This window comes from Montipora capricornis, chromosome 10 (assembly GCF_036669925.1).
Source record: "Montipora capricornis isolate CH-2021 chromosome 10, ASM3666992v2, whole genome shotgun sequence".
Taxonomy (NCBI): Eukaryota; Metazoa; Cnidaria; class Anthozoa; order Scleractinia; family Acroporidae; genus Montipora; species Montipora capricornis.
In genome coordinates, this window is record NC_090892.1 from 41,644,066 (window position 1) to 41,663,763 (window position 19,698).

Below are 19,698 nucleotides of genomic sequence, written 5' to 3' on the forward strand. Positions count from 1 at the left end.
CTTCAAATCATCATGTAAGTGTTGATTGAACAAGCTATTAAAGAATCAACTCAGTCCAGTGAACTTATTTAAAATTACCGAAAAAATGCGTAAAATCGTCTACAAATAATAGGCATATCACAAAGTTAACCTTAAAAATGTCTATGCTGGTAACAGAATAATCATCGGATGATGAAGCAAGAACCAATCAGCTGTAGGGCTGATAATGCATTAGCAGCCCGCTGTCAGTCTTTTGCGGCCCGCTGAGCGTGTGTTTTGAAGAGGCCGATTTTCTATTTGGCCGCGTATATTGATAATAATTGACCGTGACCCTGCACAATCTTTTCGCTTCGTATGGGTTTTCGCAAATTGGTTGCGCATAATTTAATCGAAAAGGTCGAGACAGCAGAAAGCAAATCGTTATCTTTAAGAAAGTTATGACATTTTTTAATTTCGAAGACATGTTTCGATGTTACAAACATCATCGTCAGTTACAAAATATTTGAAAAACCGTTAGGACTTATATAACAACTAGGCGAAACTTGCATAATTAAATATTTGATTGGTTATCTTCTCGAAAAAGGTGTGTTTTTTGCATGGTCAAGGCAAATACAGACAAACATGAAACAAAGGAACTTGTCGAGTTTCATAACTATCTCCATTCATTAACTATGCCTATACGTACTTCTCCAAACGTTTCCACAATATGGGACATGTGGATTATTTCTGACATATTGTACATCATTAATAATATACATAAAAAAAGTACTCTTCTGATTGGCAAGGAGAAATGCACCTTTAAGGTAAGAGTGCAACAAATAGGTAATTTAGCGCAAAGAGAGGTGACAAACCAAGAATCTCGATTGGTCAATGATCAAAGAAAGTCACAGATAACCAATCAAATGCGCAATTTTTGCGTGATTGCGTGATACGGATGCGTTGCTTCTGATTAATTACGACAATGTCATCTCGAAATTTTCTGTAATTTGGAATAAAATAGCAGTCCTTAATTTGTTTAAAGTCTACAAATTTAAATTTTGTTCGTCTTTGAAAAAATGTGTTCGTGCTCATTTATCATCGAAATCACGTGAAAGCATAAATAAACACGAAGGGGGAAGCGGGGGGGGGGGGGGGGGGGTGTTTGGGGATTTTTTAAGGCTCTTAACTTGTTTGAATAGGTAATGCGATGTACAAGAAAACGGTTTGCACATATTACGATAAGCGTGAATGCTCAAGATTTTAAAGTTACCCAAGCGAAATTAGCGAAAATAAGGAAAAATTATCACCACGCGAATAAAGAAAGAAAATCTGAAGCCCTCTTGGCCCGAAGTTTGAGGTTTCCAAGTTCGCTTAATTCGGCTATGCCCCGGGCTATGCATAAAATGGCCGGCACAAGACGAGACCAGATATTTTCAAAACAAACCGTTTATTTACAAGCCGAATGCACTTAAATTGTTTTTTTTTTTTACAAGAAAGGTGAAAGTGAACATTGTTGTGGTTGTATATAAAGTACAATGAAAAAATATCTTTCTGATGTAATAAATATTACACATTCATGTCCAGGAATGCGTTACTGATTACAAAGTACGTAAAAAACGTCTTTCCGGGTAGAAAATAAATACAAAAATATCCCCTTTAAAGGGAAAATAAATAACGAATATTATTAACAAAGCATTTAAGAAGGAGCTCTTGAGTAGGAACGTGCCTATTAAATACAAGCCCTGTGAATCAACCTTTGCGGGTATCTTTCTACTTTTAGAACGCCACGAGTTTTTTGGCTCTGGCTCTGCACGCACTGTTTAGAATGACCAATGAGAATAAAGTTATTATCAAACGAAGACAAAAATAGCAAAAACAATGTAAATGTAGACCGTTCAAAGTCCCCTATTTTTCCGTTTGATCGTCGGGATCGAGCACAAACTGCCGCCATCTTTGTTTTTAAACAGCGAGCACGAACTGGGGAGAGCGACATAACTACCGAGTGGGTGGGGGGAGTGGAGAGGTTTCGGCGGGAAAAAAAAAAAAACCTCTCCACTTCACTACCCCCTGCGGCAGTTTGTTCTCGAGCCCCACGATCAAACGGAAAAATAGGGGACTGTGAACAGTCTACAATGTAGGCAAATTGTGCAAATTGATGTAAACGATAAAGTGCATATCAACGATAAAGTGCATATGGAGGCTCCTACTCATGGGCTCCTCCTGTTGAATTATGATCTCGAAAATAACAATAACACGAACTCAATCTGTCCAGGGAAGATTGCAGCTACTACAAATGATTTCGTACATTCCAGAGCTTCCTCTCAAATTTAACATTTCATTTCGACTCGAGGCCTTCTTACATCTCGGTAAGATGGCCTGCGGCTTTATAACAAAAGCTCTCTCAAACAAGGGACTTGTTAGTTCGCAATGTAAACATGGATCGATTCAACACCAATACAAAATATCAAGAGAAAATTTCGGGGACCATCATTCAAAATCGCTTATATCACTATCGTCCTCGTCAGCGTCTCTTTCGCTTCCACCAGGGTTGTTAAGTGACATTTGCGATCCCAGGGACCCTTGAGAGCCAAATCGGTTGATTGAAGTCAGGGTACCATTCTGTCCAACACTTTGTCTTGAAGGTGTCTGAGTGGAATGCAGGTCGTTTTGAAACGCCTGAGAAAAATTGAAATACAATCGTTCATAATGCTGTTATTGCTCGAACTAGAGGACAGGTGGTGTGAAGTAACCCTAGGTGCCACTTTTTCCGCCCTTGACCCAGCTTTTGCGTGTTCGCACGCTTGGTTGCGCTCGGCATGGATAGTTCGTTTCGCTTCGTGTTTTGATTGGTTTACGGGCTTCTGTAAAATTCCGGCCTGACCATTGACGCTCGCATTTGCTTGCAGAATCAGACAATTTTTGAACAAGTTATCAACCTTCATTTTCCAAAAGCTTCGTAACATTAATTCTACGCGTCATTCTTTACTGAGAAGTCGTACAATTTTAACCTTCGTATAACAGTCGTAATTCCAAAAATTCAATAGCCAATCGCAAAAGAAGAGGTTAAAGAAATGCCAGTGCTTTCTCGTAAGGCATGACAGTCCAGATGTCCTCTTCTAGACTGTACTCAAACATTCACAGATCTTAAAGCGAAAGTTGTCACAAGTAATATTTGTCTTACTTAAATGACTATGAAACCATGTTTGTAATAATGGATACCAAAAAAGAATGCTATATCTTCTCTACCAAGAACTTTGTCAGTGAACTCGAAGTATTTCCCTTCTAACAGAGGTCTCGTTTCCTTTACGTTCGCTGGGCTGACTATTAACGAAAAAGAGAGACCTCTGCCATGGGTCGAAACTCACTGTGTTGAGCATGCGCGGTGGTTACTTAGAGACCGAATCCTCACGTGATACATCACATGTTGTGCAGGTTCAAGTCACAGTCAGCAACCATATTATGGGACATGCGCTTTGAACAGTGCCGTCCAAGGTCGTGGAGGGCGTTTGTATGAAAGTGAGTTTCGACCTATGGCAGAAGTCTCTTTTTTCGTACTCGACAGCCCAGCGAACGCAAAAAGAAAAGAGACCTCTACTACCAGGGAATCAATGTTTTGTCGAGTATATTTATGGGTGGGAAGGACTGAAATGGGTTGAACCCTGAAAAACAAGAATCTCCAATTTTTTTCAAGCCTAGACATGGCTTTTTTAAAAAAATAATTGCCAAAAAAATCTAACATGGATCAATCATCCCGCTAAATTTCTTTAATACATCCTCACTGGGTTGTCAGGACTGTTGTGTGTGTGACCTTAAGTTTCACCGAGTTTTAACATAATAAAAAGGCTAATTAAAAGAGGCCCTTTTGAGTGAAATTCTTTACACCAGTTACTAACCTCTAGGTCCTGCTCCTCATCCATGGAATATAAGTTTTGAAAAGCAGCTGTGTATAGTTCAAGCGCTTTGGCATGGAACAACATCTGACCATGAAAGAAACAGCTGAACACTGTCTGAAAGACAAGGACAAAGGCACAGTTAACCAGGTTTACTTTAAAGCAAGGGTTCTGCTGGACGCCTCTTGTCATTTTTTGTTTGCATGCTTTTCATTTGAACTTTAACATTTGTCACCTTGATGTCCTCCATCTTTTTTCTCTCAAATTCAACCATCTGGTCCTCAAGAGTCTGTCTTGCTCTACTGGCATCAGCTGCTAGCTTTTGAAGGTCCTGCTCAACCTGCAAAGGGTGATGAGAATAAGACTTTGGGTACCCTGGGACTAAACTTTCTCTTCACAGTGAGAGGGCTGGAAAGACAGGCTCTCTCTCTCTCCCCCCCCCCCCCCCCCCAGTCTCCCATCTTTCTCGAGCCTTAACTGGTCGTAATGGAGAGTACACTAGATGTGAACATGCATCCATTGCTACATAGTTTTCTTTACTTCTTCCTTACTGTTTGGCTATGGTTAGCCCCTAACTCAGACTTGGAGTTCTAATTAACAATTAGACTTGCGGGCTACGGGTCAATAGCCCGTGAAGTAAAGATGAATGGGCTATTGACCCGTGGCCCTTGAGGACCAAGGGTCTAATTGTTTTAGTATCACCCAACTAGTCGGACAGAAAAGGCAATAATAAAGTTAGCAAATGCAAGTTGAAGAAATTTCAATTTGGGAATAAAATGAAAGAAAATAAACGTTTTCCGCTACTCTAGGCTATTACTAATAGTCCTCTAGAAGGGTAGCCAATCAAAATGCAGGATTTGCATTAGTCCACTAGTTGGGTGATACTAATTAACAATTATTCCACGAGCGCGCAATTATTTTGGATATGAGATGATAGACAGCCAACGAGGCGCGTAGAACCGAGTTGGCTATAACCATCTCATATCCAACAAGCGCGACTGGAATAATTGTTTTATTAAAAATGCCCCCAAAATATAGAAAACTAGACTACAATAAAAGTAAAAAGGCTCAAAAATCACGCATATGCTTGCAGTGTTTGTAGATCATGGTATTATGACTCATAACCCATGATGGCTTGGCCAATCAAAACTCTCAAATTGCATTATCCAATGATCCAGTTTTTAATAACTGCTGATATCAATCCCTCAACTAATAGAAAATATTTTCAATTGAAAACTGTAGCTAATTGAAGCCACTATGACACAACAATATACCATAGATAATAAAAAAGGGAAGGTTACTCCACAGCCATAACTGGATATCAGTAACCCCTCTGAAGTAAAGGGGGGTTCAGAGATGTTCATGAAAGTTGCACCAACACTTTAGGGGTCTGTAGTGTGTAATAATAATTATTGTAAAAAAAAAACCTTTCTAGTGGACTGTTCTGGTATTTTACTGTGCATAACCTGTAAACATTTACAAGCATGCACAGACAGTCAAGCTCTGCAGGTTTGGTGGTTTGAGGCCTAGGTCTCCCTCTATACTTTGGAATTTCCACCCAGCTTGAGAAATAGGTAGCAGGCTCACATTGGCATTTTTTCCAGATTGCAGTTACTGTAGTGATACTCCTGATTTCTTCATGGTTCCCAAAAGGTGTGATTAACAACCCTTTCAGCCTTTTTAATAATTTGTCTTTGCAGCTAATGATGATAAAACTGCAGCCTCTTTCTCAACATAACATTAATGATGTGGGACGTCCATGGCTCACCACAATGTTTTTTTTGCAAAAAGTAGGGCATAGATTTCCTGCTGGGGGTGGTAAGATCTATGGTGTTGAAGTTTAACCCTTTGATGCCTATAAAACCCGCCTAAACCAGCCAGACTATTAGTATTTTACTCTGTCTAACGGCAGAGTATTTTACTCTGTCTAACGCCAGACAATTTTACTCGTCAACGGGGAACCCCCATGAGTCATTGGGTTAATCACTCACTGGAAAACTATGTCCCCAGTAACCCTTTGACCCTTAAACCGGCCTAGAACTGGCAAGGCTTAGTATTTTACTCTGTCTAACGCCAGACGATTTTACTCATCAATGGGGAACCCACAGGAGTCAATGGGTTAATCACATCTCTTGAAAAATGGTACCATTGTTTCCTTATCCAGACAATGCTTCTTAAAAGACCCACCTGCAACTAATAAGACCTCAAGTCAAGGAATAAGACTTTAATAAAATGAACCAGTTATGTTTCTTTTCAAAGAAAAATGTGTGATATTAGGCTATGCTCCTGAAGTTGTGGCAGTTAAAAAGAATTGAAAGGAAACAAGTCAAGTTTTTACTGTTTGCAGTTAGTACCAGTCATGATGAGTAACAAAAATACATGTAATTCTCTGGAATAGAGTTGTGCACAGATGGGGTCACAGATTTGAACCCTCATATCAAGACTAAGACAAAGAAATGAGTCACAGTGTTGTATGTTTAGAGTTTTGCAAATCGCATACCATTTCATAGCATGCATGGTGCTGGCCTCATATTTTACTTCGGAAATCCACCCATCGTAACGCTCTGAGCAATTTATGGATTTTAAGACATTTTGCTGGATATCCAGGTTTAAACTGCATCTCAGAATAGGATTGACTTGAATTATTTTATAGTTTAATAGATGTTCATAAGCATTACCTGAGCACAAGGCAAATCTTGTCTTAGGGAGGGACCATTTATTTTTGAGGGAGGGGGGGGGGGGGGTTTGGGCGATTTTGTCTTGTTAAGATTTTTTTTTTGCCTTTGGGCTGTGCAAGAATTTTTTTAAACACCTTAAGGTTGTGTACAATTTTTTTTTCCATTGGTTTTCAGTCGTCATATTTATTAAAGTATTTCCAAAAATGAGCATTTCAGGAGGTATGCCTATACAAGAATGGAATGGAAAATGATATGTGTACCTCAAGAAGTGCTTTCTCTCCAGGCTGATACAAGTTGCATTTAGTCTATTTCAGTGTTATACATTGGGTTACAAAAATAAAATAATTAAATAAATGAGAAATTCTTTTCAGCTATTTCAGTATTTAAAATGCAACTGTGTTCTAAAGTAAACAAGTAGCCAATTCCTTCCACCCTCTTACAGTAACAAAGCCTTGACATAAATGTAGCTTGACAGAGCATAAGGCCATATGTGGTGTAGCTGTGCCCCCCCCCCCCCCCCCCCTCCAGTCTATGATTTGCTCTTTGCACATTTTAAAAGTGTGTTTACAGTATCAACACTAGAGTGGTGACCATAGTACTGCTTACCTGTGTCCTTCAAGCGTGATCTCTGGGGGTAACTGGGAATTAATATCTGCCAGAATCCCCCTTGTGGCAGAGTGATCCAAGAGTATAGTGGGCACTCTCAGATCTGGCACTTTTTGGTTGTTTTTGTTTAGATTAATGAGTTTAAGTACATCCAATCTACAGAGATCTCAAGTCTTAAAGTTTCCAAAGAGTGAGATGCTTGCTGGAGATGGCACCAAAGCCACAAGTGGCCTCTGTTTCTTGTGCTGGCCAGAGGCGCCAAAAAATCCTAGGGGGGTCCGGGCATGCTTCCCTGGAAAATTTTTGAAATTTGCACTTCTAAAATCAAATTGCTGGAAATGCACCCTCGAGTCTGTGATTTTGGTTTTTTAATTCTGCTTGCTAAGAGAGCCCATGTTATTATGGTCAGCCTGAGCTAATATATCGGCCTATAGACATATATTAACAGGTGAAAGTCCTGAACAAACAAGAAAATTGGTTGTACACGAACAGATTGAACGTTGGCCAAAGTTCAGTGCCAGTGAAGGAACAAATTCGGAATTCATGTGCACTTCTGAAAGCTTAAAAGGTAGTTACCTATGAGAAAAGTGCCAATGGATGAGAAATGCTTGTGTTGGCGTGAGAGCGCGAGATTGCATCAAAATGCTTGATACTCGTGCTCAATGTGTGAGACTTGAGAGCTCTGACTCAACCATTTGTCCTTCATAGTTGTATTTATTCAAGACTATGAACACTATTAATTATTTTATAGTTGCTGTTTATTTATAATTGATAGATATCAGATATGTTGAAAATAGCTGAAAGTTATATTTTAATACAAGAGATGTTTTAAAAATGGTATTTTTATGACATGAATGTTATATTTAATTTTATACCACATTCAATGAAATGGTTCAAATTTATGTTTTGATACAACTGAGAGATGGAAATGATGCATTTATGATATTTGTGATATGAAACACAAAGAGGTAAATTATTATATACAAATTACAAAGCATTTTTGTTTGTTGAAATTAAATGACAAAAATTACAGATGAGTTTTTCATTTTGGTCTATAAACAGGATCCTACGAGTAGAAAGGCTTGCTCGATTTTTTTTCCCCTTGGCCCACGGCACATGATTTTTTTCCTCATCTTTTGCTCTGCAGGAATTTTTTATGGTCCACCCCAGTTACTCATGTTGGGGGGGGGGGTTATATATTTTGTAACTATCCATGGTGCTATTACAGCATATTGTTTTTTTCTCTTGTGCAATGTAAGATATACTGTATTCAAGCTTTTTCTGGGCCAAATAATTTCTAATTTATTGATAAGGATACAATCTTTCCCTTGTTTTTTGCATCTTTTGTTTTAAGTTTGTCCAGTGCCTTTTGCTTTAGAGATTGCTTGTCCCTTGCAGCATTCAGTTCTTTCACATAATCTCTAGCATGTTTACAATTTGTAGAATTTAAAGCCAGAGGTGGCAAAACCTTTGCTTGCATGTAGTCTGCCTGTGGTAAAAAAAAAAGTTTCCAAACATCATTATGCCCCACATGGACAAACAGACTTTGATCCGTGGCTTCAGTTTTTTCAATGCTGTCAAATTAGGCGATCCCCTTTTTTTTCTCTGTTTCGTGTCGTCCGACCGACCCAAATTTTTGGCATTTTCAAAACAAATTAAAAAAAAAAAACTAACGACGTTTTTAAGCCATTTTATGTAGCATAGGAGTTTCGGTGATTGATCCTTTTCCCCACGCTGTCTTAATTTTGCAACAACCTTCACCAACTTTTCCGCCATATTGATTTTGGGTTCATGTCTTGTTGTTTTCCTGGCTCCAGAGCTATTATGCTGGGGTACCAGGGCTGCGATTCTGAGAATACTTATGACTTTTTTTTAGGCTTTTTTTTTTTAATCCGACCGACCGACCCGATATCAGGAAACGCATTCGACGCAAAACGGAGAAAAAAAAGGGGATGGCCTTATCAACAGATAAAACAAGAGAGTTGCAAGAGAGTTGGTAACACCCAGCATCGTGATTGGCTGATTTTCATCCATCTTAGAGTTGGCACACTTTTGAAAGGCACTGGTCATAACATTTGAAAAATAGACATAGTTCTAAACTATATTTAATATTATAATGGGCAACAAAACAAATGCATGTGAGTAATAAAACTAACTTTCACAAATATTAAGACAAAAAAAGTAAGGGGGGGGTCCCTTACTTTACTAAAGGAGCTATCAGCTAATACATAGCTAGATGCCAAGTTTCAGGAAGAGGCTAACTGGAAAAATTGAGTGAGTGCCGAAGACATGAGCCTTCCAGGGAGGTCTGTGGGCATGCTCCCCCGGGAAAATTTAAAATCTGAGTTCACCTAGAACACTTTTCCTGCATTCTGAGATTACTTAATGAGTGAGACACATTTTACTCATGTTACATTAAATGACAAATTTACATGAACAGGAAAGAGGAGAAGAGAAGGGCTCCGCGGTCCACATTTCTCGCTGATTTCTCGTTGATTTCAAGTTTTCTTGGATCAAGACCTGTAATGTTTTCCATTTGTGGAACAATAATTGGTTTGATATATACTCTAAAATTTATTTGACTGACAAGTTCTGCTGGTGATTTCCCTTGCTCTGCTGGAGAGCTGGAGTTCAAAAGCTGGAGACTTGGTATCTATGAGTTTACATAATTACCGTTGTATATTAGCAGGTGAGGGACATCAAGTCCTATTACCTGTGCTCCTAGCAAATCTTGTATTGCAGCTATGTTTTCACTGACACTGGCCAAACTTGCTTTCAATGACGGATACTCCTGATCAGAATACATATCCAAACTCTTTGATATCTTCATCCCTTTGTCTTGCAGAGATATCAAGCTGGTACTGAATGCTGTGAAATCCTTCAACAGGGCACTGAAATGCCTCTCTGTACAATTGATTCGCTCAGATATTACCCTCATTTCATGGTCCCTTGAAATAATATATATAAAAAAAATATTATGAAAGTTAAGGATCACGCTGCAGCCAGATTATTGTTGACAATTAAACGTTACGTTTGATATGATGCTACCGTATTCAGTGTAATTAAGGCAGCTTCTGCAGTACCAGAGCAGAAGTTACGTAAAACAGAAGAAACAAAAGACAGAAAACAAAAACCAAGTCACCAAGTGACCCAAACCACAATGCTTTCCGGTACCTGCAGAAAGGCCCGTATTTAAGTTTGGAGAATTTTGAAAATGTATGTGGCTTGAAAAGTTAAACGTTTGTTGAAATTAACATTTAAGCATTTTCTGGCACAAGTTTCATGGAATTTTAGCTTTGCTTCGACAGTGCTGAATTACTGGCCAGAGAATCACTTTACTTCCACGGAGGGTGTCAACTGCAGGTTATTAGGGTTGCAGGTCATTGACTCATAACTAAAACAACCCCCCTTCACAAAAGTGCTAACCTACATTAGCCTTAAACATTACTTTTTAGGCGCAATGTTAACATTAGTAAAGGTCTGGGTTGGTTCAGCTATGATGAAACAATGACCTGCAACCCAAACCTGCTGCCAGTTTACACCCTGCATTACTTACATTAACTTTAATAATTTTTGAAACTTTCATGACTAGTCCTTGGAAAGGTTATTGGCATACCTTGCTTTAGTCTCACTCCTGGTCTCGCTTGGACTAGCATCACTCAAAATCGATGAGGACTTCTTCATTTCTATAACGCGGTTTTCGCACTACCAGATAGCAGCTAGTATTGGAATCGTTTCAATTCGGCATGATTGGAAAAAGGCCAATTGGGTAAAAAGTCGATTGCGACTCACAGTACCCTTGAGGGGAAAGTTTGTCTAGTTTACACATGCGCACTGCTCGCCTTCTCGCCTGTCCGCCATTTCTTTGTGGATAGTTGTGGAAGGTGTTTACAAGCTAAACGCGGTGTTTAAATGCCAATACTTTCATTCAGTCATTGATAAGATCACTGAGCACGTTTAACCTAAGTTTAAACATTTCGTGTTTAGCGACGTGGAATTCAGGCAATTTTAAAATTTCATCCTTGGCTTTCATTTGCACACCTGCACGTGCTCAATCGCGTCAACTACTTAGCTACAGGTAAGCTTATGTGATTTGTTGCCTTGCTTGGGATTTCTGTCAAAATTCTAGATTTTTCCAAATATTCCTGTTTAACTTTGCTCAAGAGGCTGCTTTCAACAAACCTCCGAGACAGGAGAACTCGAACTCTTTTCTGATGCTGAGCGGTTAACGCTAGCTAAGCTTACAGTAGTATTTAATTTTTACCGGTACTTTATTAGCAACGATTTGTGTTATCACAAAATTGTTCGTCTAGGCCCAGTTGTTCAAAACCCGGCTAAGATAATACTGGATCACTGGAAACGTAAATCACAGTTTATTTTTCCTCCGCGTATCGTCCACCTACGTTTGATTACAATGAATTAAGTCGCCTTTAATGATTTTCTGATCAACTCTTGCGAACGTATTCTTTCTACTTCACCGAATGCTAGGCTGATTATTGCAGGAGACTTTGATCAACTTGACTTGAAATCTCTTGAGCAGCAGAGTGGTCAAGATCTCAACTAGAAACGACAGTATTCAAAACGTATTCCTGACAAATGTTCCGAATATTTTTGGAAGCGTGTACTGTGCTAAGAGCTTGGAAAAAACGGACCATGTTAGTGTAATTATTTTTGCCAAGGCTAGGAAGCCCATATTGAGAACATTTGTTGAATATTTTGATGCGCGGAATCATCACAAGAAATCAGTGTTTGAAAAACTCCAGGCACTTGACTGATCCCTGCTTCTTGTGGAAGATGATGCCCAATTGGCCACTGAAAAGTTGGCCAAAGTGACATCAAATGACCCTCCATATGAACATGTCACTGCTACTCAAACATTTCCTATCTAAAGGAATAGACTGCGGAAGAAAGGGATGATACATGTACATGGGGCAGACTGTCTCCAACCTAGAATAATCCAGCTTATCAAAGAGAATTAACTAAATTCAGTCAGGGTCAACAGCAAAAAACATCTTAAAGGTAGCAAATCTTGGTGAAATGTGGTGGACAAATTAAGGTCATTCCCCTGTATTGCATTGTGCATCCTTACTGCGCACGATTTATTGCGTCATTAGCGCATGGCGGAGTTTTCTTTACGGCTTGGGTCGTGAGAGAGATAAATCGTCATTTTCTCGTAAACGAGTATGGTGACCTATAGTTTTTCTCTCTTTTTCTGAGACTAGCAATCACCCTCTTTCAATGACAGGAATATAAACAAATTTCTATTTCAGAAAAATAAATAATCAGCGGAAACGTGAACTTATTGAACAGATATGGGGGCCTCGAGATGGCTGCATGCTAGTAACAAGTTGAATCAGGGTTGACTGGAAATGAGTGTTTTTATGATGAAACATGTATTTAATTATTCCTTGAAATTGATACAGTATATCTATAGTTATCTTTCTTGTTTTGCTTTCTCTCTATTTTTTTCTCCTCTCACAAGACATGGCATGACCGATTCAAATAATAACGATTCTGAAGCTCATATTTTGAAGAATTATGGGGTATTTCAAGATGCTCCTGCTCCTAAACAAATGTGGGGACCGCTCTTTTTTATTACAAACTTTAAATCCCCTTATGATGAACAACCAATAGGCAAAGTGTGAGCGAAAATCTGTTGTCAGTTCTATTTCAGGGGAATGAACTTAACTGGCTGAGTGAAATCTAAAACAAACCTCAACTCAACTATTAACTCCCCTGGTGCCCTCAGGGACACCTCTTAGGTCGTGTTCTATTGGGATCAACTGTTTCAACCGCAACCAATTTCGGTTGAAGCGGTTGAGGTTTCCCAATAGAACACTTTTCCAACCGTTTTCGGTTGAAACGTGTTAACTCCTTGGAATAGTTATCACCAGACTTCTCAGCATTGACAAGTTGAGGCCCTAAACCAACATGGCAGGAGCCCGCGGCCGACTTTAAATGGCCCACGTAAACGACAGCGGTTGCTGTCAGTGATTTTTCAACCGTTTCTACCTACAATAGTTTGATGCGGGTTGAAAAAGTTGATCAACCAAACCAACCGAAAACGGTTTTTTCCCAATAGAACACGAAAAAACCCAACCAACCCAACCAACTAAAAACGGTTGATCCCAATAGAACACAACCTTAGACAAGAGGTCTTTCACAGAATTTGAAAGTTATGAGGAATTTCTTGGTAAAAGTTGGTGACACAATTAACATGAATTTTGAAGGTAATTTGAAGTACTGAAAAGGAAAGTGCACGCTTGTTAATACCAAAATGTTTTTGCCATCATCAGCCTGAAAATGACATCAAAATGACATTGAAAATGGCGTGATCATGGTATTAACTTTGCAAAATAAGTTAGATACTAAGCCGTGGGCTTTATATTTGCACCTCGGAATACGACATAAGTTGCCTCCTGCCTAATTCCAGCGAATATATTTCGATTAGGTTGCAGAATACATTCAAACTAAGGTATGATGTCACATTTAGCTTTATGAAAATTTACTTAATTTTTAATTCCTGCCCAAAAGGTCCTAAAATTTGAGTACTGAATGAAAACCCACCTTAGACATACGTTGTGCTGACTGTGTTAGTTGTTCAATTGTGGGTGAAAAATTAAACCTGCTGCTAAAAGCTGAAACCTATTGCAGATCATTGTTCTTCTCTTGGCTGCTCTTTATAACTTGATACAAGTTATCAATAGTTGGACTTTTATTCTTGTTCATTGTGTCCCAGAATCTCACTTCTGATGATTTATCTTGCTGCTGTTGAGAGATGCTTAGCAACCTTTGCTCGGCAACAAATTTTGTTGGCGATCAAGCTCTTTGGCATTTATCAGGGAGACTTGAATTTCAACAGTGACAAGATCTTTACTGCCAATGTTACTAAGGCAGGTTGGATGTTCTGGTGGTGAAAATACTGTGAACTGCTTGAGGATGGTGAGCAATGAACATTCATCGTTCTTGTGGCGATCTTTCCTTCCAGGAGTAGATTCGTTGTGAGAAAACTTGTCTTCTTGGTGCAATCCAGATGTAGTGTGTTTATTTTCAGTTAACTATCACCTCAGGTTATAGGACAGAGCCCACCTGCTCATTGCTGATGATGACTTGGTTATCATATGCCCATAATTCCTCCACCTCTTTCCCTGTCCCATTCAGCCATGCAAGGCTGTGCTTGGTTAGTCGAACTTGCTTTCATTCCATATCCCCTCCTGTCCACTAACAAACGAATTGACATAAAATCAAATGGTTTATGCAAAGGAAAAATGGTTTGCCCTAATGTGAAGTGAAGTGGAGGAAAAAACAAATGGTTTGGGTCAACAACAAATGATTTAACCCCTTACGTGACATGGAATACTTCTCTGAACCGCCAAAAATACAAATGTGAAATTGAACAGTGAAGTCTGAAATGGAACAGCCCATGTGGGCTCTGACATCAAGATATGACATCAACAACTGAAAATTTGGCGCGAAAGCAGCATGCTTACAACTGCGATTTCACCTGCCTTTTGTACATGTCGGTCAGTTTGCTTCTGCTGATTTCCTGTTACAAATATTTAGTGCCTTAATTAAAGAGCACCTCACAGGCAGCACACGTTTATTTGGTGCTCCCTACTTTTTAGTTTTTCTAGCCTTTTTGTGCCTATCATATCCTCTGATTGTTATTATTATTACTATTAATATCAATGGTACTGGCATATTCAAGATCAATTCTGGTGGCAATATCTTCTTCCCATACGAGAACTACGATAAGCTCAAACCTATGGCGTTCACAACTTGAGATATCAAGTCTACCAGAAGGGGATGTAGAGCCAGCTTGAGGAAGCTCAAAACGTCATTTTCTCTCTAAAGATCTGCATTAGAAAGCACTGTACCTAATGTTGCTGACTTTATTCGAAATTTTCCCTTGGATTTTAGAACTTTTCAAGATTCTCAAACTGGGCAGAATTTGCATAATCTCACTGAGAACTACTTAAATATTAAAAATGACACCTCAAGAAGTACTAATACAAAGGACCACATTCCTGCAAACCATCAACAATCCGTCAAAGAATGTTACGTTCCTCAAATTATGGTCACACGTGTGATACATGTCTCTTGGAATTTATCAACCGAAATGATGTCGACCTAGCGCGCATAACGGAAACTTGGCTGAGGAACGAGATTCCTGACAGCGTCATTCATATCCCCGACTACACTATCATTTGTTGTGACAGGCAAACTGACTCGCATGGTGGAGTGTGTCTTTATATCAGAGACAACATCGGTTTGAAGTACCAGCTTCTGGTCGACATTAAATGTTGTGACCAAGACGAAATTTTGTGGGTTCACCTGAAGCCTAAACGTCTCCCTAGAGGATTTTCCTGCATTGTTCTGCTGGTGGTTTACCACCCGAGGCAATCTACTGCGAATGATAACAGTTTACGAGAATGTTTGTTTAACCATGGTGGAGCTCAAGTCTCCAGCTTTTAGAATCTCTGTACGGTGGCCAATTTACATCATCAACTCCGTTGATAAAACCAAATTTTTGTAACCATGGTGGAGGCCCGATTTCCCAGTTGCATTCTCGTCATTTGTGGTGATTTTAATCGCTTCAATACTAACAGCCTGATAAACCATTTCTGGTTGAAGCAAATTGTTAAGGCACCTACAAGAAATGACGCTACATTTGACTTGATCATTACAAATCTCCAGGCATTCTACAACGATCCAGCCACTTTGGCTAGTCTGATCATGCAACAGTACTTGTAAACCAGAGAGCTATAGCCAAGACTCCGAAATCAACTTGAAGTATATATTAAAGAGAGACCTATTTCCTAGCCGTAAAGCTGAACTCGGCCGTTACCTGAGTTCCCTTCACTGGCCACTTTTGCAAGTGTAACCATCTCTTAAGACTTGTGATGATCTCGAAAGGGCTCTCAGGGAGGCTATACTAACCGTTCTAGACATCATTATGCCCTTTAAAAGAGTGCGCCTGAACACCAAAGACTACCCCTGGATGACTCCAGAGCTCAAGTCAACGATTATCAAGAGACAAAGAGCCTTCCATGACTTTTGCCCCAACTCCATTCAGTACAAATTTTATAGAAGCACCGTCAATTGCAAAACTCTGCAAATCAAATCAGAACGAAGTAAAGCGGTTGAGTGGCTCACTCTTACACTCAGGCGACTTGCGTAACTGGATTAACGTACCTGAACTTAATGATCTACTACCTCCGGAAGACCTTGCAAATTCACGCAACAGCGCACTCCTAGAACCCTTAGAAGAATACCGGTTAGACGACCCTCGTGTGCCAATACCCTTACCCAAACATCAGGTTTATCAATTGTTGTGCAAGCTGGATTCAACCAAAGCCTGTGGCCCTGATGGAATCCCTCACTGGCTTTTCAAGGAATACGCAGTGTTTCTTGCGTATCCTATCACTAAAGTCCTAAATGCCTCCTTCAAGGAACATCGCCTACCCAGCATGTGGAAACTTGCTGATGTCACACCAATTCCTAAAAGGAAACTAGTTAAAGACTGGATCTGAGACCTATTTCCCTTACACCATGTCTTTCTAAACTGGCTGAGGATTTAGTCGTTACTACGTAATTATGTCAAGCCCTCTGCTCTACGAGTTTTAGACGACCGTCAATGTGGCGCTGACCGAAATCCTCTGCAACCCTAGCTTTGCTGGAAATGATTCATTGCTGGACGAACACTACAGATGGCAATGGCTCTTCTGTTAGAACTATCTTATTTGTTTAAAGGAAAGCCTTTGACCTGATTGATCATAAGATTCTTACCACTAAGCTAAGTACTTTGAACTTGCCGCAGTCCATCATCAATTGGATTATCGATTTCCTTACGAACCGCCAGCAAAGAACAAAACTTGCCAAAGGATGTGTATCTGAATGGGGTTTGGTGCCCTCTGATGTTCCTCAGGGTACCAAACTGGGCCCATGGCTCTTCGTCATCATCATCAACGACTTGTCCATTCTTGACGCATTATTATGGAAGTACGTAGACGACAGTGAACAGTTTCCGAATTCATCCCCAAAGGTCAGTCAAGTAGTGCTCAAGAATATGTCGATTTTTTGGCGGACTGGACTGTAGATAACAGGTTTCAATTGAACATCGACAGGTGTAAGGAAATTCGTATATCATTCTCTAAGAACAATGCTGATCTACCACCTTTATTCATTAACGGCCAAGAACTTGAAGTAGTTCAGAATGCCAAACTACTTGGAGTGACTATTACAAACAACCTTTCTTGGAACTTACACAAAAAAGCGTCTAAACAACTTTATTTTCTTAGACAGCTTAAACGTGCTAGGGTCCCTACATCGGACTTAGTAAGATTCTACACATGTTGTATTAGATCCGCAATGGACACAGCAGGAGTCGCATTGGTCTGTCCAACCCATTTTACATGTTTTACTCATAATTGACATTTTTACAAGCCTCCTTTAAGTTTTAATGGAAAACAGGTCTTTAGAAGGTGGGCAACCGCAAAAAAAAAAAAAAACATGGGCAACCAAAAAAAATAAAACTGGTTGCCCAAGGCGCAAATTAGTGTTAGAAAGTAAGTGCCGAACACTGTACTCTGTGTAACAGTTTCTCTGGGGTCGAGATTGAATAGTTTTTACAAATCAATGAAACTGCGAATGACCAGATTGGCTAGTGCAAATTTAGATTTGGCTAATGAAATCAGACCTGATATTAGCCACTAGGCTAGTCAGCTGAAAAGTTAGTCTCGAACCCTGAAAATTTATAGATTGAATGGAAAATTTTGCAATCAGTGGTTCTTAAATAATTTGACTGTTTACTATTTTCCAAATTGTACAGTTGTGTACTGGCAGCTTAAAGTTCCAATGAAGTAAAAAATATCCTTTGCTTATTTTAAAGACCTTTCAAAATGATGAAGAATGGTGTTTTCTATTTTCGATAACCTTCTCTTGTTCCAGAGATATTCAACTTTTTGTTCAAAAATTGATGATGTCATGAACTTGACAATGATGGTAACAAAATAATACAAAACTGAGAAGATCTCTGAAAAAACTAAATTCCAGCAGTGGTATGTTGGAAATGGCCGAAATTTCTTAGTTTCTCTCAGCTGTTCTTTGTATGAGCATCACCCGCTGATGTAATTGTTTTTTTCTTTTAAGAAAACATGCAGGTGAATCGTGCACAATCGAATAGCGAACCATAGCCGAAAAATAGACGAACACAACAAAAGAGGCTCAATGAGAAAACAAAATCCATGTAACAAAATTGTGAAGGACCGTTTGTTTGGTTTTTAATTGATAGTTTCATGGTCTTCTTGTTAGCTACCTAGAGGTGGAGGTCACTGGCCGCAGTATTCACAATACTGTTAATTTTGAACCTTTGCAGCTGGATACCAATTTTCACTTACCCTTTCACAAGTTTTTTGTGTTGCTACACCATTGTTTCACCCTCCCTTGCCACACTTCGTTCACTTGAAAGTCATGCTACATTCTAGCCTCCTTTGCAGCCGTCTTTTGTATTGGTCCCACACAAAAAATGGCTGCAAAGGAGGCGAGGTACATACTAGATCCTGCAAAATCTTAAATAGACATAACGCTGCATGCAATAGATCCACTTTATTCCTGATCCGAAAACCTGTTCCAAAAACAAACTTCCCTTATAGCGGGTGACCTGTCAAATTTATTTTTAAACATTGAGTGATTTTCATTGTTACATTACATTGTATCTGTTGTTGTGAATGAGCCATGCAGAGGTCAACTGGCTGCAGAAACAGTCATTTACTTGTTTTGTTCTGTACTTGGCAAGTTGTCACTCAAATAGACCACTTTCGATGTATTAAAATTCAGTCCTAAACAATAGGCATCATCTCGAGGCTCTGGGGAATAAAACCAGTCTCATACAAATCCTTATATTTATTCCTCAGAACCTCGAGATGATGTCTTTTGTTTAGGACTGAATTTTAATATATCGAAATCAGCCTTTTAATGTACATGTATCAACCTACTTCTGTGCTACATGGTATTTTCAGAGAGATACTGGAAACAAATGTTGCAGAGGCAACATCTGAATGGGCATCACTTTTTGCCTTTTCTGAGGTATATTACCCAGGTGCCAAGTTTGAAAATCATTACTCCAATATTTTATGAGATGTTCTCAGTTTTGGGATTTGTTACAGTCATTGTACAGTTTGTGACGTGTCATCAATTTTTGAACAAATCATCATTTTTTACTTTATAGGCACTTTCATTGACTGGAACAGACTCTCATTGTCAATATCACTTTGCAGGGATTTTACTTGTTTACATCTCCATTTTTCTAATGAAAAGAAGAGGAGGTCCTCCCTCATGGATGAGTCATGGTTTCCCGTCATCTCAGCCACCTCCTCCTGGTCCCCAAAGGGGCTGGTATGACACGCCGCCACCCTGGAGAGGTGAATTTGTTGGACCACCGAGACCTCCTCCGTCTGGGGATTTTGATGAGTATCCCCCTCCTCCACCACCCAAGAGGCCCACTCCCTCTTCATTTGCTGACGATGATTTTGACATCCCTCCCCCTCCCCCTCCACCAAACCCTC

The 19,698-nt window shown here is 39.5% G+C and overlaps 2 protein-coding genes across 4 annotated transcripts in view; one reads left to right on the forward strand and one right to left on the reverse strand.

Moving 5' to 3' along the window:
- Positions 1-1,388: 1,388 nt before the first annotated feature.
- LOC138021541 (CBY1-interacting BAR domain-containing protein 1-like) lies at positions 1,389-10,906 on the reverse strand. Of its 2 annotated transcripts, XM_068868439.1 has the most exons (7): positions 10,749-10,906; positions 9,846-10,080; positions 8,451-8,621; positions 5,955-6,041; positions 4,084-4,188; positions 3,852-3,965; positions 1,389-2,634 (listed from the first exon to the last, which is right to left on the reverse strand). In XM_068868439.1, exons 1-7 carry the CDS (start codon positions 10,814-10,816, stop codon positions 2,446-2,448), a joined length of 969 nt encoding a protein of 322 aa, XP_068724540.1. In that variant the 5' UTR covers positions 10,817-10,906; the 3' UTR covers positions 1,389-2,445. The 2 variants fall into 2 exon arrangements, with proteins under 2 accessions (XP_068724540.1, XP_068724541.1); XM_068868440.1 differs by lacking the exon at positions 5,955-6,041 and having other exon boundaries at positions 4,084-4,194.
- An 86-nt stretch (positions 10,907-10,992) lies between these two features.
- LOC138021539 (uncharacterized) overlaps positions 10,993-19,698 on the forward strand; it is a 22,607-nt gene continuing 13,901 nt past the window's right edge. The window contains exons 1-2 of one of the 2 annotated variants that reach the window (XM_068868433.1): positions 10,993-11,210; positions 19,362-19,698. The exon at positions 19,362-19,698 is cut by the window's right edge and continues 516 nt beyond it. In XM_068868433.1, the coding sequence (XP_068724534.1) occupies positions 19,443-19,698 (256 nt within the window). In that variant the 5' untranslated portion in view covers positions 10,993-11,210; positions 19,362-19,442. The remainder of the gene's footprint in view (positions 11,211-19,361) is intronic. The other variant, XM_068868434.1, reaches the window with a different exon arrangement.

What these genes read in the sequence shown, in the direction of transcription:
- LOC138021541 (XM_068868439.1), bottom strand. Translation starts at nt 10,816, where the DNA reads ATGAAGAAGTCCTCATCGATTTTGAGTGATGCTAGTCCAAGCGAGACC. An exon ending in AGGAGTGAGACTAAAGCAAG is followed by an intron (nt 10,081 to 10,748) that starts GTATGCCAATAA and finishes TATTATTTCAAG; the next exon opens with GGACCATGAAATGAGGGTAA. An exon ending in AAAAGATGGAGGACATCAAG is followed by an intron (nt 3,966 to 4,083) that starts GTGACAAATGTT and finishes CTTGTCTTTCAG; the next exon opens with ACAGTGTTCAGCTGTTTCTT.